Here is a 16,500-nt window from a genome sequence, read left to right as displayed (position 1 = left end):
TACCTCCCAACACTCTCAGGTCACCAGACAGAAGATGTGGAGAATGAACACAGCTCCAAGCAGAGACATGGGCCCTGCCCCAATGCCAGGGCAGGTACAGCCTGCAGCTGTGGAGGAGACAACAGCAGCACAGTAGAAGGCACCCTGCCTGTTTGTTTATTTGACAGATAGGGCTGTGTACTTACTAAGTACCGGGCTGTCCCAGGTACTTGGGACACAGCTGTGGATGAGGGAAAAGTCCTCCATGGAACTTACATTCAAGTTCAGAAGAGATGATATGTGTGAGGAGGAATATAAGAAATGAGTGAGTGAAGTCTGCAGTCTGACAGTTGGTCATTGGTGCTTGGAGAAAAGACAGAGCGCGGCAGGGAAAGTGGCATGTGGCATGATAGGAGGGCAGAGATCCTTTTAAACATGGCCAGGAGAGCATAGACCTGGAAGAGGAGTGAGAAGGGGCCTGCTCTGATGTCCACACAAAGACATCACAGGCAGAGGGTCATTTGTGCGTGTGCCCTGAAGCTGCCATTTGCCTGGAACACACACAGTGAGTCCGGGACTCACAGGAGGGCAGCTCAGAGTTATAGGGACTTTTAAGTGCTGCATAGGTGGCCGCAAGAATACCCGCTTCCACCCTGATGTGAGGGTAAGCCACAGGAGGTTCTGAGCAAAGGATAGCAGGATAATGCCTATATAGGAACGGCCTCCCTGAATTGGGGTGGGGACAGAAATGGGAAGACTGGTTAGGAGGTTCTATACTACATACAGAGCCCCAAGATAAGCCTGTGCTGGAAGGGAGCTGGAGAACAGGGACAAAGCTCTGTCCTCAAGGACCTTAGATTCTCCTTGTCAGAGCCATCCAGATTGCAGTGGGCAGGAGTCCCCTGGTCCTCAAGCAAGGGGGGCTTCCCCACATAGCAAACCTGTCCCAAGGCCAGATGTCCAATGCTGGGGGCGGGGGGCAAGGTGTGGATCCTTATGTGGGCAAGTCCACAGAGCAGTAGTTCCCCAAGAAGAAAGCAGACCAGCAGAAGACAGGCTGGGGCAAATGGGCCTGCCCTAGCGTATCACATTGTGGCTATCTGCCCTAGCATATCGCAGGACAGCAGCTAGAGTAAAAGCAGCCAGTGGGTCCCACAGCCAGGTTCCCAGAACTCTCCTCAACATAGAAGATGCTAGAATGAGGCTTTGGGGGAAAACTCAGAGGTATGATGTGTTCCTGCTCCAGACCAGACAGAGCACAATTTCCCTGCAGTGCAGCAAGCTGTCTGCAGCAATCTCGTCACTGATACTGGGGAGTGTCACAGGGTTAGTGGAGGCCCCTAGGCTCACTCCACAATGTCTGGAGAGGCAACACCACTGTGCCTCCTCACACTGCCTCCCTACCACATGGCCCTTAGAATGCCCCTAAGAAGCTACCATTATCCACATTTCACACATGAAGAATCAAGGTCAGATCATCCAGATAACTTGCCCAAGCTCCCAAAGCTAGTGGTTGGGGGAGTCTGAGCTTGTACTCGGGCCTTGGGATATCTATCCGGTGGTTTTTCTCCAATAGATTATGAGAAAAGAAAAGAACACTGGAAAGGGTCTACAACCTATGACTAAATAGAGAGCCAGGACAATGGTGGAGCTGGACAGGAAGCCCAGCTTGGCCAAGGCTTCTCCTCCCTCTCTTAGCCGCCCTCATCCATGAAAGGACATATGAGAGCTCAGTATGACCTCCCAGCATCATTTAACAAATCCTTATCATCCTTCTACCATGCACCAGGCCTGGTGTTGGCTGCTAGCGATACAGATGAAGAAGATGGGTCCCTGCCCTATACCTGTCAGTGAGAAGAAAGAGGTGCAGGAGGTGGGTGGGGGTAATGGCAGACTTAAGTGATTCTGAGGTGTGTAGCCCCTTCTCTAAACATGGTTCTCTGGCCCATCTATGAAATAAAGCTTTGGAAACTGTAGCAGCCATGTGGCTACCCTGCCCACCTCCAGCTGTAGGCCTGTGTCCCTTGCCAAGAACACAAGCAGTGACACGGACGCTTAAATTCTGCCAACCCCAATTCTGCCCCTGAGACCTAAGGGTAGTCCAGGAGCAGGTCCTAGGGACATAGGACAGCTGAAACATGAAGTGGACTGGAGGCCTGCCCACCTCTCCCCCAGCTACCTTACTCCTGGGGCCACCAAGAGCAAAAGAGGCAGCTCATGCAGGCATCTGGATAGATGGCTGCAGGCTCTGACATCGCAGGAAAGAGATAAATGACAGGTCGTTTCCCCTGATGCACTTGAAGGAATCTATTCTCCAGGCCATACCAAGCTCAGACACCCCCACACACAGGCAGATAAACACTGACAGATGGGGGTGGGAGCCTGTGTCCTTCTCCCTTGGAAGGACACAGCAGCATCCGTGGCAGGCCCAGCAGAAGGTCACACTGGCCACTGGCTCACACCTAGCTCCAGGCTTTCCTTGTCTCTTCTTCACATACCTCCCTTGTGCCCACCCCCCCCACCTGACTCATCCATCTAAGGAGTGCCTGGCAGAGGGGGAGGGTTGGGGGCACTGGAGCCCGCCGACAGCCCCATCAATCTCAACCTACATGCTTGGCACATCAGCGTTCCTTAAGCTGTTCCTGGACGGGAGGGTGTTGGAGGATCCGGGGGAACTGTCTTGGGGAGAAGAGAAATCACATCGAGCATCAGAGAGCCAATGGTGGAAGAAGCCCAGAGACTATTAAAATGTGGGCCATGTACAAAGACAGTAGGGAACTAATTAAGATGCAGGATTTGCAAACGCTGGGGAAGTTGGCCACAGCCTGCTCCCATCTGTAGAGTTCTGGCAGTTCTGTGCAGCAGGGACAGAACCCTAGGCAGGCTCAGGCCTCTTTCTGGACTTTTCCTTTAAGGACACCCTTCTGAGGGTCTTTGTAACTGGCTTGTTGGCTGGCTTATGGCTTTCTCTGTTTGGGAGCATCCCGAGCTACAGTCTCCTTCAGGGCTCCTGCCCTCCTGTAAGTTTCCCCCTGCAGCCCAAGGAGGGAAGTAAGTATATCCTGGTCATTCATCCCCAGTCATTGAAAAGCTGCCCAAAACAAGAAAACGAAGAGAAAGAACCAGAACTCGTTTCTGGCTGCCTTCCCTCTTGTTACCCTTGAAATTCACAAGGGAGGAAAAGAGCCTGCTGGTGCCTGAGCGTTGCAGGCCAGAGGCACTGACAAGGGCTCAGGTTCTCCAAGAGCAGGAGAGAGTTGGACATCCAAAGCCTGCGAGCACCAGATGAATGTGTGTGTTGGGTTCTGAAGAGAATGATGACCATCCTGACCTGCTCCCTTTAGTGTCTCTTTTTGGCTGACCATGGACCCTTGAGAAATTAACTTCCTAATCTGTGCCACAGTTTCCCAACCTCTAAAATGAAGATAATATCTTCCCGAGACCGCAGGGACCAAAGGTCTGGAGTTGAAAGATGCTAAACTAGCTGAGCATTTAAGAGGGATATTAAGGAAAAGTTTGTTAGCAACCTTTTTCTTTCCTTCTCCAGAAAAAAAAAGTTAACGGCTCCTTTTGAATGAGCTAATTGTGCTCACTATCTGCCCCTCTCCTTTTCCAGGACAGAGCTCAGTTACTGAGGGTGGGACGAGGAGGCTTCTCACTAGCCCCAGATTTCCTGTTGTAGGAATTGTGACCTCGCTACACGGCAAATGCCTTGTGCTGCCTCTGTGACGAAGTGTAAGCTACAGCAAATACTGCACTCAGTTGGAAGGCAGCTGAGAGAAATAGTGCTGTGTGTGTTGCCCTTCAGATGCCAGGCAAGTGGGAGGTTGTGGGCCCTTTACTCAAGATAGATTGGAGAGGGGAACGTGAGAAACACACAGGTCCAGGACAATGTGGATACCCTGAGATGCCCAAGAGTTCTTCCCAGCTTGCAGCCCCTTCCCACCCAACACCATACACTTGTCTTCCCAACAAGAAATAAACATAGGAGGGATGCCACAGTCACAGTGACAGAGAGATGGGATGAAAGCTGTCAGGCTGAGGAGCCCCTCTCCATCCGGTTAGAGCTCTGGCCAGGAACAAATGACTTAATGGCAGCCAGTCGAGGCTCCTTTTGCCCCCACTCAGGGAGCCTCCTCATTGAAGATGAGCTGTGTCCTGCAGGGAGTGCAGGGGAGCTAAGCCAGAACCTCCTTTAGGTTCTCTCTAGACTGCCTCCCTTCCTGTGCCTGGACCCGGTTTCCTGACAGCCTGCCAAGCTCAATCCAGACACAGGGACAGCCATCTCACACCTAGCCCATGATGCTCTTTGGGAACCTGAAGGAGGACAGGAAGACAAGCTGAGGGTTGGCATGAGGCTCACATAGCCTGTCCTCCTCCTCCTCCATGGACGATACTGATGACATGGGGCCATCAAGTTCTAGGCAGCAACCCTCCGTCCACACAGACCAGGGTTCTCCTCCCAGAAGCAAACGAGGCACTTCAGTATGGTGAGGGCAGGGAGCCCAGGAGTCGTGACATGTCCAGGAGTGCCCACCCCAGAAGTGTGAGAAGGTGGGTTGGCTGCCTTCCAATATAAATTCACTCTTCTAATTTCTGCCAAGATGAATAAATTATTGATTTTAAGCAAGTTTTATCCAAAGACGATTATATATGATGTTACACAATTTATTTTTCCCAGTTATCCTTATATCTTAGACATGCTTGATTTTCTTGAGTCACTTTTTAAATATCTGTGGGGTGTGTGTGCATACATGTGTGCATGATGGGGAACACACATGCCATGGCACACAGATGGCAGTCAGAGGACAACTTTGTAGAGCTGGCTCTTTCCTTCCACCTTCACACGGGGAGGGATTGAACTGCAGTCACCTGGCTTGTGCAGTGAGTGCCTTAACCTGCTCAGCCACCTCACTGGCCTTTGAGTCACACTTTTAAAAGGCAAAATAATATTCCATTTTATGAATGTAATATGCAACTAACTAGGCCCCATCAAAGGGCTCTATAATAGTTTCTAAACTTTGTTTATTGTGATTATGAGCAATGCCACAATAATTATATTTAAGCAAATATGTTTATAGTTTAGATAATATGTACCTAAAATTAAATAACACATACTGTGTGTGGTAGTTGGAATAAGAATGGCTCTCATGGTCTCTTATGTTTGAATTCTTGGTCCCAAGTTAGTAGAACTTTTTGGAAAGGATGAGGAGGCATGGCCTTGTTGGAGGTATACCACTGGGCCCATGCCAGGCCCTCTCTCTCTCTCTCTCTCTCTCTCTCTCTCTCTCTCTCTCTCTCTCAGCTACTGCTTTAATGCCATGCCTGTTCCACACCATGATAATCATGAACTCGCCCTCTAAAACTGTAAGCAAGCCCCCAGTTAAATGTCTTCTTTTTTAAGAGTTGCCTCGGTCATGGTGTCCCTTCACAGCAAAGGACAGTAACTGAGACACTATGCATGATCTATCACTAGCAATAGAATGTCTAGTCCAGTGGACCTATGCTTTGTGCGTACATGTGCATGTATTCATGTGTGTATTCGTGTACATGTTTGTGTGTATATATGCACATGTATGTCAATGCACATTGCACGTGTGCGCATATGTGTGTGGAGGCCAGAGGACAACATTGGTTTCTTCCTCTCCATCTTATTTTTTCTTTGTTTTCTTATGTGGATTTGGTGGGGGTGGGGGGGAGTACACACACATGCAAAGGTCAGAAGACAACCTGTGGGCATGTGTTCTCTCCTTGTACTATGGGGTTCTGCAAATCAAACTCAGGTCATCAGACTTGACAACAAGCACTTTCTCCTGCTGAACCATCTTGCTGACCCTCCAGCTCCACTCCACGCCACCTTTTTGAGACAGGGTCTCACTTACCATGGGGCAGCAAGGCCTTTGGCCCTCCTGACTCTGCCTCCCTAACACTGAGGTTAGAGGCACTTGCATGGCAAGCTCTTCACTGTATCACTTCCCAGCATGGAGCCAGTACTTTTTAAACACTGAAGGTGCTGCTAAGATTCCCTCCACTGTCACAGGCAAAGAGGACCATATCCCTCCTTCTCCCTCTCTGCTTCCCTCACTGCCACAAACACGCACGCACAAATACAGAGACACACACATACACATATATACAGAGACACGCATACACACATGTACACACACATATACATACAGAGACACACATACACACATGTACACACACACATATAGAGAGAGAGGCATACATACACACGTACACACACACACTTTCATACACACACATATATATACAGACACACATACACACAAGTACATTCACACTTAAACACCCATATATACATACACATAGATCTACATACACACATATATACACACACTTACACACATATATATATACAGACACACATATACACACGTACATACTTAAAAGACACATATGCATACACATGTATCTATATACACACACATATATACACATACAAACTCTTATACACACACATATATATACAGACACATACACACAAGTACATACACACTTAAACACACATATATACATACACACATATGTATACAGATGCACACAACTGACCTAATAGGAACTTATAGCAAGTTCTCCAGAGACCCCATCAGTGACTCTCCTCTGAGTCACACTCAACAGTACCAATCAAATCAATGAGCTCTCTTGGAGCCCAAATCAAGTAGAATAAAACTAAGAAATGACCATTTCAAAAAATTGTCCAGATTGACCTGTTTAGAGAAAACTTACTCCAGGAAAGGGTGGAGATCCCTTAGATAGGAACTGTATCTTATAAATGATGAAAGTAGAGACCCTAAGAGGTGAGCAGTCTGCACTTCCCATGAGGGCACTGAAGAGGGGCTGCATTCTTCCACCCACCAAAGATGCCATCCTTTTGTGGGCATCCATCCAGTGACAGTGTCACCTTGTCACCCCAAGATGCCTATGTGCTCACTGAGGCCTGTGTTGACGGGACGTTCCTGAAATTTTGGCTCTTTTGAAAAACCCAAGTGTTAGAATGGGAAGTTAGCTCAGTCAGTAAAGTGCTTGCATGCAAGCATGAGGACCTGAGTTCAATCCCTAGGATCTGCATTTAAAAGTAGATACACTCCAAAAGCTAGGCATGATTGCTTGTCCCTCTAATCTCAGCACTGGAGAGGCAGAGAGAGAATTCTTGGGGTTCACTGGGCAGCCAGATCAGCTGAATCAGCAAGCTCCAGGCCAATGAGAGACCCTGTCTTATAAAACAGGGTGGATGGTTCCTGAGGAAGGCACTCAAGATTGACCTCTGGCTTTGGTATACATGAACACACACATGTACACACACATGTACACACACACACACACACACACACACACACACACACACACACACAAATTCAAATGCCAGCCTGAATCATCTCCAGGAAGATCATGGCATGCTGCTTTGATGGTATTTCATACCGGCCATTTCCAGTTGCCAAACTAAGACTATTGACCTCAGAGCTAAGGCCACTCCTGGACATCTGTTCTCACCGCTTGCAGTGGGTCTGGGGGTCTGGCTTCACGGGCTTCACAACAGCTATGATTTCACAAAGCAGGAACAAATGTCTCTGAGAAGTGTGTATAGTTCTAAAGTTCCTGATTCCTGACCTGGGCAGTTTACTGTCTCTCAGCACCTGAGCTCTGGTTGGAAGAACAAGCCTCCCAAGACCTGCAACTGCATCCGTGGGGGATAAGGCTACACTTAAGGGCCCCCAGAACCATGGCTCCTCTCTCCAGAGCAGGTCTTGTTCTAGAATGCTGAGCATTGTTGGTCTGGGCCTTTCTCCCTGAAGTTGGTACAGCCACTTCCAACTCATGCTTTTAGACTCTACAAGTCTTTCCGAGAGGCACAGATACAGCCACTGTGTGCTGAAGGGAACTGCTACTGAAAACCGCCAACCCTGCCTTCTCCCTCAGCCATCATGGCAGACCAAGGATAGAGGCAGGTCTCCAGTGCCTATAAACACAGCTGCTCCCACCCAGCCACAGACAGGAAGCAGATGCTGGGAGGCCAGGACGCCCAATGTGAGTATCTGCAGACAGACAGATCAAACCCTCAAAAATCACTTTTTGCTTCAGTCAGTCCCACGAGCATAGCTTCTCAGACACTTGATCCACACAGTAAACATCCTTGACTGTCCACAGGCTGGCTGCTCTCACCTATGAAATAAACTTCAAACACTGTTCCCTTCCATTCGGCCCTAAGTATGAGGTAGGAGCTGGTGTCTGCTAAATGGGAAAGCTTTGGAAAGGGCTTTGCCAAGCACTATTCTAATCAGAAGCCACTGCTGAGGAAGGTGGTGACTCAGGCCCCTGCACGACAAGAATTTGTGGAGCAGACAAAAACCCAACCAGCTATTCAGTCCTCCCCAGGGCTTCTCTGCCACAGCTGGGGAAGGGGACCATCCTACTGGATGCCAAGTCTGGGGCCTCCCAGTGAAGAGAAGAACGTGTTGCCCATGCTGCAACACATACAGCCCCCATAACAGTTTTGGGTACCCCGATTTACTGTTCTCTGAATCAGTTTTCTATTTTTGGCTCAGGCTAGTCAGGTTTGAGCTTCTAACACATGTGACTGAAGGAATTGCAACTATCTCTTGGTGTATTTGAATGTTCAATACATATATTAATTTTATAATCAAAGTAAATGTCTAAAGAGACCTCTCTGCAGCTGAGGCAGCAGAAAAGCCCTTAACAGGAACTCAAGCAATTGGAGTCCTTGCTGGGCCCATAGGAATTCTTGTGTGATTTTTGAACAAGTTTCTTAACCTGGCTGGACTGCAATAAAGAAACTAGGGTTAATGGTACCTTTTATTCCTTTGAGCTCGATGACATTCTCTGACACATATTCTTTTTCTTTTCTTACATTTCTTTCTTATTTCTTAGACATGGTCTCACTGTGTATCCTTGGCTGTCCTGGAACTTGCTATGTAGATCAGGCTAGCTTTAAACTCTCAGAGATCCATCCACTTGTCTCTGCCTCCAGAGTGCTGAGATCAAAAGCATGTGCCACCACGGCCAGTGCATTCTTTAATTTTTTGTGGTTGTTGTTGTTTGGGGGAGGGGTTGTTTGTTTTGTTTAGACAGGGTCCCATATAGCACGGGTTGACCTAGAACTCACAAAATAAGTCAGGCTGGCCTCAAACTCACAGTGATTATAGATGCAACCACCACCACCACTACTGCTGCTGCTTGGGGTCACACTTTCTGTGTGGTCCTAGAACCACACTGACCGACACAGCTCCATTAGCTACATGGGTCTGTTAGGTACTTGAAGTGTGGCTGGATCAAAATGAGCCATGGAAAAGTGCCAAACCACACTACAATGCAAAAAGAAAATCCAAGCACAGAACAAAAATGCCAAAGAACTGCCATCATTCCTAGACTGGTTCATGCTAGGAGGACAATACTTGTGCTGACCTCATGGCCCTAATCACACTGAGGAAAGTGGCTAAAAGGCCAGCTACTTGTTGTTGTTTTCACCTGCCATCCTTTTTTTTTTTTTTTTTTTTTTTTTTTTTTGAGGTGGGGGGTAGGTTCAAGACAGGGTTTCTCTGTGGCTTTGGAGGTTATCCTGGAACTAGCTCTTGTAGAGCAGGCTGGTCTCAGACTCACAGAGATCCTCCTGCCTCTGCCTCCTGAGTGGTGGGATTAAAGGCGTGTGCCACCACTGCCTGGCTTTCACCTGTCATCTTGACCCACTCACTGGGCAGAGTCCGAAGCAACCAGGCTCAGCATTAAGGGTTCCATTAGAGCTAAGGATCCCACACACTAAGCAGAGGTCAGGGGTGAAGCAACTTTTGCCTTGACTATGTTGCAGCCCAGATACAGATGTGAAGACACCCACATGTCTAAAGTGTCACAGCTGGGTCAAGGCAAAGAATCCTGCACCCCAGGAAGGAGCTTGACAACCTGACTTTCACACCCCCAAAGCAAGTTCTAGTTTTAACAAGCTAGCCTTTTCATCCTAGAAAGTCACACAGGCGTGTGTAAGGTGGTCCCCTGGACACCCTTGCCTATTTGGGAGAACATACCAGGTCAAGGTGTCTTTGTTGAGGCAACAAGGAAGAGAGCAGTCAAACCAAAGCATTATTGGCTCTGGTAAGGAAGGGAAGTCACCAAGGTCTGCCTCCTACCATTGCAGGCTTTGCTTCTCAGGGGCGGCAAGATGGAAGAAAAGAGACAGCACAAGACCCCAAAGCCCATAGATGTTTGGAGGACCACGGGATAGACTGGCACACAAAGTAAGCACATACACATCTCTGTGTGCCACCTGGGCCCCATTCTTCTGTCGGAAAGTCATTCTGTTGGGGTTTTATTGTTATTATTATTTTGTTTTACTTTTTCTTGCAGTATAGGGGTTGAACTCCAGGCCTGGCACGTACTAGGCAAGTTCTCAACTACTGAGCTGCAGCCTCAGGCCAAGAAACTCGTCATGTGGATACAAGAGCAATGAGTCTTGCCATGGACTGCTCCAGCCCCCTCACCTCTCCTGCCACTGGCCCAGCTAAACTCCACAGGGCACTCACCAGGTTTTATTTCCAGGAGTCGCAGCTTTGGGTCCTCTGGCGGGTGCAATCGTCGCTTCTTGCGCCAGCAGCGGGCAGGGTACGTGTACAGCTGGCCCGGAGCAAGGCCTATTGGACAGACACAATGCAAAGATAAAAGGCTATAGAGCAGAAAGGACATCATAGACTTCCCTGCCTAACCTGTCATTCACAGTGAGAGACAACCAGAGCCCAGGGGGGTGAAGTAACTTGTTAGTGTCATTCAGCTGGTCCACAGTCGAGCCAAGGTGTAATCTATTATGTCACCCCAGACTCTATCTGTTCCATCACAATGTTCAGCAGGCCCATTGCCAGGTGGAGCTACCACCACCTTTAGCAAGAAGGTATTATCTGACTTGCGGAGACTTGTAAACCACCAGGTTTGCAAGACAGTGGCCCTGCGGTGACTGTCCCTCTGTCCAGAGCCAAGTTAAACAAGCTCCCTTCAGAGAGGAACAGCAAAAGTCAGTGAGCCTACCTGAGAGCCTCGACTGAGAAGCATTTCAAAGACAAAGGATCACAAGAGCCGTAACTGCTTACAGCATCCTCTCACCACTGACACGGGGGATCCATGGGGGCATGACCTGCCCTGGACACCTGCATGCAAAGCCTGTGTTCCTAGACTTCCTGGCCCATGTGCCAGGCCTCACACAAAGAAATGGGCAAAAGTCCATGGGATGGGTTAGCATGCCCTATCTCCCAAAGGCAGTCCCTATCTACATTTGGCCGCTAACACTACCAGCTTCATTTCTACGCCGAGCACCCTGCATACACACACATATCCCACACACACACACAAGAGAGAAGGGGGAGTATGTATATGTTATGGGATGGGAAGATGACTCAGTAGGTAGAATACTTGCTACAGTATCTCGAGGACCTGAGTCCAGTTCCCAGCACTAGAGGGCACATGCTTATAACCCCAAGTGCTGGGGAGGAGAGATGGAGACAGAGGGATCCCAGGGCCTTGCTGGCCAGCCAGTAGAGCCGAAACACCAAACTCTAGGTTCACTGAGTGACCCTGTCTCAAATAATAAAGTGAAGAGTGATAAGAAAGATACCCAATGTCAATCTTTGGCTTCTACATGCATGCATGAGTAAGCACACATGTATACACACACCACACCACCACCACCACCACCACCACCACCACCCCCAAAAACAGTTAAGAGAGATCATGGCTTCCATTGACTGGCAACCATAGCAGAATTAAAGGACCCAAAATGCCCATGTAACTTTGTATGTTAAGTACTGTTTTAATGATACAGCTGTTCTCATGTTTTTCAGGGCAGTAAATACATTAGAGGTTTGTATCTCTACTCCACTGACTCTCAGGAAGTCTTAAGGTTGGGGTCAGAAGGTTTAAGGATCAGCCTGTGCCAGATGGATAGAAGGCTAAATGAGTCAAATAAGTTATCTTGGGTTCCCCGGACATGGAGACAGGGCAGCTGTGACCTCCCTCTGAGAGAAAGCATCCCCAGAGATGGCTCCGTGTTTCTGAAGTGACTCACTTGAGGAAGATGTTATCTGTGGCCTTGTCATTCCTGAATAGACACATTCACTCTGGGCCCTGTCCAGACACTCAAACTGCCGGAGGTCCCCCAGGATCTAGGAGCCACTCCTCCACATCACAGAACAAGTCCTGGAAATCAGCACTCATCTGAGGCTAGTGACTCTAGTCCACTGAAATGGCAAGGACCTGGAGCACTCAGAAGTTCCAGAGCCCGAAGTCCACACCAGCCCTCTTATCCAAAGGGAGGTAGGCCTTTATGAGAACTCAACCACTGTTTTTAAGGAACTTTATAGGTTGTTTTAATGCCTACTGAGAACATCTGGAGGCCTGAACAGCATCTACTAGCTGCTTGCCTGTCGTCGCTGATGTACCAAGACTGGTTTAATAGCCTTTCCTGTAGGATCCTAAATCCCGTGTATTCCCCCAAGGTAATATAATTAATTGCCTGCATACTAGTGTCTCCCCTGCTGGCTTTGAAAGAGCTTGGATGGCAGGAATCATGCCATCTCTAGTGTCCCCTATATTTAGCACACCATACTTGGCAGGCACATCTAGGAATCATCATATAAACTCAACCAGAACTAAACAAGACTCAGAAATGCAAGAGGAAAGAACCATTGGCCCTGAAAGTCCTGGCTCCGGGGTACTCATTCACCGAGATATAAACCGTTCAAGGGCTGGGGGTATGGCTTAGCAGTAGAGACCTTACCTAGCATGTGCAGGACCTTCCCAGAACAACAAGGAAAGAAAATGTCTTGTTTAACAAGCTATCCAAGGACTCTGGGGGGTGGGCTCTGGCCTTAGTTCTGAGCCCACCTGTTATAATTTTAAAAAGAAACAGCATGGAGTCACACCATACAACAGGGTTCACATGGGAGGTTTATTGGAAGAGGAGAGAGAAGGAGCAGAGAAGGGGGCAGAGAGTGGGGCAGAGACTGGTCCCTGGGGACAAGAATGCTAAAAGACAGACAGACGACAGACAGACAGACAGACAGACAGACAGACAGACAGACAGACAGAGACAAAGAGAGAAAAAGAGACAGGAGGTGGGTAAGGCCCACCTTTTACTAGGGAACATAGTGAATGTACACAGGAGGTGTCCTTAGTGGCTGCAACTGAGGACATATCCTGCCAGGACCCCAAGGGCAGGCCAATGCAGATGCCTGAATACTAACACCACCCACATCTGTGTGGCCATCTCTGTGCCATGAGTTGTCTTCTTGCCCCATCCTCTTTGCTCCCTGGTATTTCCAACCTGAACCAAGACTAATAAATGAGAAGCTCATCCTTCCCAGCTTCTCAAAGGGTCTAAGGATGCATAATTTGAAAATGTCCACACTGGGTATTAAATGCTCTCTATACTCTAGTCACTGGCCTGTGGGTTAGTGGGACCAAAGCCACCCTCCTGGTAGCTTGCATCCACTCTCCTGAAGAGCTAAGGTTAGCACCAGTATGGATATGGAAGAAAGGCTGTTTTTAGTTTCTAGCTTAGAGAAGCCCTGTGGTGCAGAAGAACCTCACACACATGAGCATTAGAAAACATCACAGCCCCTGGCTGAGCCTGCCTCCTGCTCAGGGCCATCAGCAATGCCTACCGCAGGGGAGGGTGGTGGGAATTAGCTGATTTTGAAAGGGAATCTCTCTGCAACCATGAAGACTGGACAGGTGTCGGTTACTGACCATCACAAGCTCATTGAAACAGATGAGCCTTGGACCCTGTGCCCATGTGACAACTTTGTCCTTGCCACTGCTTGGCTCTTCAGCCACCGGGATGGACATGTGCTTCTCTTTGCATTTTACTTTGAATCCTCCTTGTTTCAACAAGTAAATGGGCCCCAAATCACTCCCCTAGGGCTCCTCAACCCTTCCCTCACCCTGCTTGACAGGCTGACAGTCACCAGGGCCCCTTTATAGGACCAACACATTCCATCAACTGTTGCCTCTATGGAGGGGAGAGCAGAGACCCGTGAGACTGATGTTGTTTATCTCATTAGAAGGGGGGCACATAACTCAAAGGCCTGTGTGTAGGGAAGACAGAGGGAGGAGGAGGAAGAAAGGGAAGGAGCCGGAGCCACAGCCACTCTCAGGGGAATTAACCTTGAGGACTGAGCCTAGGGTTAGGGTGGGTATAAAGGAGAGGAAGAGGGAGGCCCAAGACAAGAGGGGGGACCAATCCTCCCTGGCAACCAAGACCACAGCTACCCCTCCAGTCACTGACCCCCTGTGCAAACTGTAGCCCTGTTGCCTAGAGCTGCATCTCCAGTTCCCACACTCTGCCTGTGTGAAAGCACAGATGCAACAGGCACCCTCATATAGAAATTTGCATGCTTGCTGGGTGAACTGGTTCCACAGAAAGCTGTGCTGTGATGAGGCTCAGGCTTAAACGGCCAGCAGGTTGCAGACAAATACCTGGTTCACATTTGGGCCTGAGTATCTCTGACAACGCCTGAGCTAGGAAGAACTGAAAAGACAAAGTGACATAGAAAAAGCACAGGGAAAGAATTAAGTAGAGCAGAAAAGGACTGAGTAATTCACTCTTGCTCCAGTCAGATTCAAAGGGTGGAAGTTCAAGTCCACTGAGGGGAAGGTTCTTTCCACGACATCCCAAAGGTGGACCCACGGCTACAACCCAAGCCTCCCTGTAATGGAAGGAAAAGTCATACATTCACAGGGCAGTGTGCTAGCCAACACCTGTGCTACCCTGACTTTATTCAGAATCCTATTTTACCTCCCAGAATTTAGGCCAGTCTGTCTACTTCTCAGCCAGCAGTCACCACACACCACATACCCACTCATGTTGAAAGGAATCAGCCAAGACACCAAGGGAACCAGAGAGGAATGGGAGCACAAGGAGGTAGGGGCATCTGCTTGGAGCCAGATGACAGGATCAGAGACCACAGATGAAGATCCCAAATGCTGCTGGCCATTCATCATCTGTCTGCAGCCCCACCCAAGCCAGTCAAATGAGAAGGCACACATGAGGCTCTTCTTGGGGCCATCAGTCCCATTTAAAGAGCTCCTCCACATCTCACTCCCATTATATGTCACCACAATGGGTCATTAATGGCCTTCACATTTACAGGCAGACAGTGACATGCATTGAGAATTCTTCACCAAGACTGGGCGTTGAGTAGTTCTTGAACTTTTAAAACTGAACTAGAATATCACAGACATGCCGAGGCAGTTATAAAGGGGAAAATGCCTGCATAAGGCATTTTGCACAGATAACTCTTTCTCATATCACAGGGGCTCTGTCCATTCCCCTGGTTGAGAAGCATCCATTTGGACCATCCTTACAGGGATGGAGAGATGAGCACAAGGCCCAGATAGACAATGAAGAGTGGGCAAGTGTGTTTCCTAAACACACCAGAGCTGTGACCCTGGAGCTCTGACCAGCCTCCCAGCTTAGCTAAAATTTGCCCTGTTTTCAAGGTCATGAAGCATTCCTGACCCACCCCTAAATGATAAGTCTGGGCATGAGCACCACACTCCAGAATATAGTCCACATCACTGAGGACATCCCTCCTGCTTGCTCTCTCTAAGATTCCATCCTGGAGTCCCTTAAGTGTCAAGACTAGCTTGGCTTTGTCAACATGGAGATGTGGCCTGCCTCTTCTGACCCAGGGGTTCCCAAGCTTCATCTACACCACTTTCAGGGCAGGCACAGCAACAGAGGCTGACATTCAGCACACTTTCCCCCTTGAGGCAGAAACTCCACAAGATATTTAAAAGGCTGGATCCAGAGGCTACAGGATACTTTGTAACCAGCTCAAAATCATACAGATACTCATGGAGCCTAGCTCATAGCAGAGGCACTAAGCCTATCCTCTCCATCCTACCCAAGTCTCAGTGGGTCTCCCATTGTTTGCCCAGAAACAGCAGGGTTAAAGCTGAGAGTTCTGCTCTCTGGGAACATAGCTCCCCACACCAAGACCACAAGGAAAGGAGCTCTCAGTCCCTCTGCCCATGGCAACCAAGCCACTTTCTGTGGAATTCACTTTCCTGTCACATCACATTGTCATCATCACCAACTCTAACTATTCAGAGAGAACATACCTCCTCATGATATAAAGTGTTGTAGCAAGGTATAGGAAATATATGAAGAAGCAGAAAATCACCAGGACCCACTATCTACACTTGTCAGAAGAACTCTTTTTAAGAGTATTAAGATTATGCCAAGAGTAGTGGCTGGTACACACTTTTAATCCCAGAACTCAGAAGGCAGGGGGCAGGTGGGGAGTCCAAGGCCAGGCCAGCCTAGACTACATAGTGAGTTTCAGGTCAGCCAAGACTACATAGTGAGACCCTGTCTTAACAAAAGAAAAAAGAAAAGAAAAGAAAGAAAGAAAGAAAGAAAGAAAGAAAGAAAGAAAGGTTATGATGTAACCTTAAAAACACAGGTCTGACCACTACCTGGTACAAGAATCACCTCTACAA

At 48.5% G+C, this 16,500-nt stretch overlaps 1 protein-coding gene across 2 annotated transcripts in view; it reads right to left on the bottom strand.

Moving 5' to 3' along the window:
- Window positions 1-16,500, bottom strand: part of Dpf3 (double PHD fingers 3) — a 276,886-nt gene that overhangs the window by 127,409 nt on the left and 132,977 nt on the right. For both annotated transcript variants that reach the window (XR_003485948.2, XM_027418438.2), the window contains exon 3: window positions 10,533-10,640. Coding sequence is in view for 1 of the 2 variants with exons in the window: in XM_027418438.2 (XP_027274239.1) it covers window positions 10,533-10,640 (108 nt within the window). In the remaining variant the exon portion in view is untranslated. The remainder of the gene's footprint in view (window positions 1-10,532; window positions 10,641-16,500) is intronic.

The sequence above is a fragment of the Cricetulus griseus genome, chromosome 5 (assembly GCF_003668045.3).
Source record: "Cricetulus griseus strain 17A/GY chromosome 5, alternate assembly CriGri-PICRH-1.0, whole genome shotgun sequence".
Taxonomy (NCBI): Eukaryota; Metazoa; Chordata; class Mammalia; order Rodentia; family Cricetidae; genus Cricetulus; species Cricetulus griseus.
Note: the sequence above shows the minus strand (reverse complement) of the source record. Positions and strands in the feature narration are given on the sequence as shown.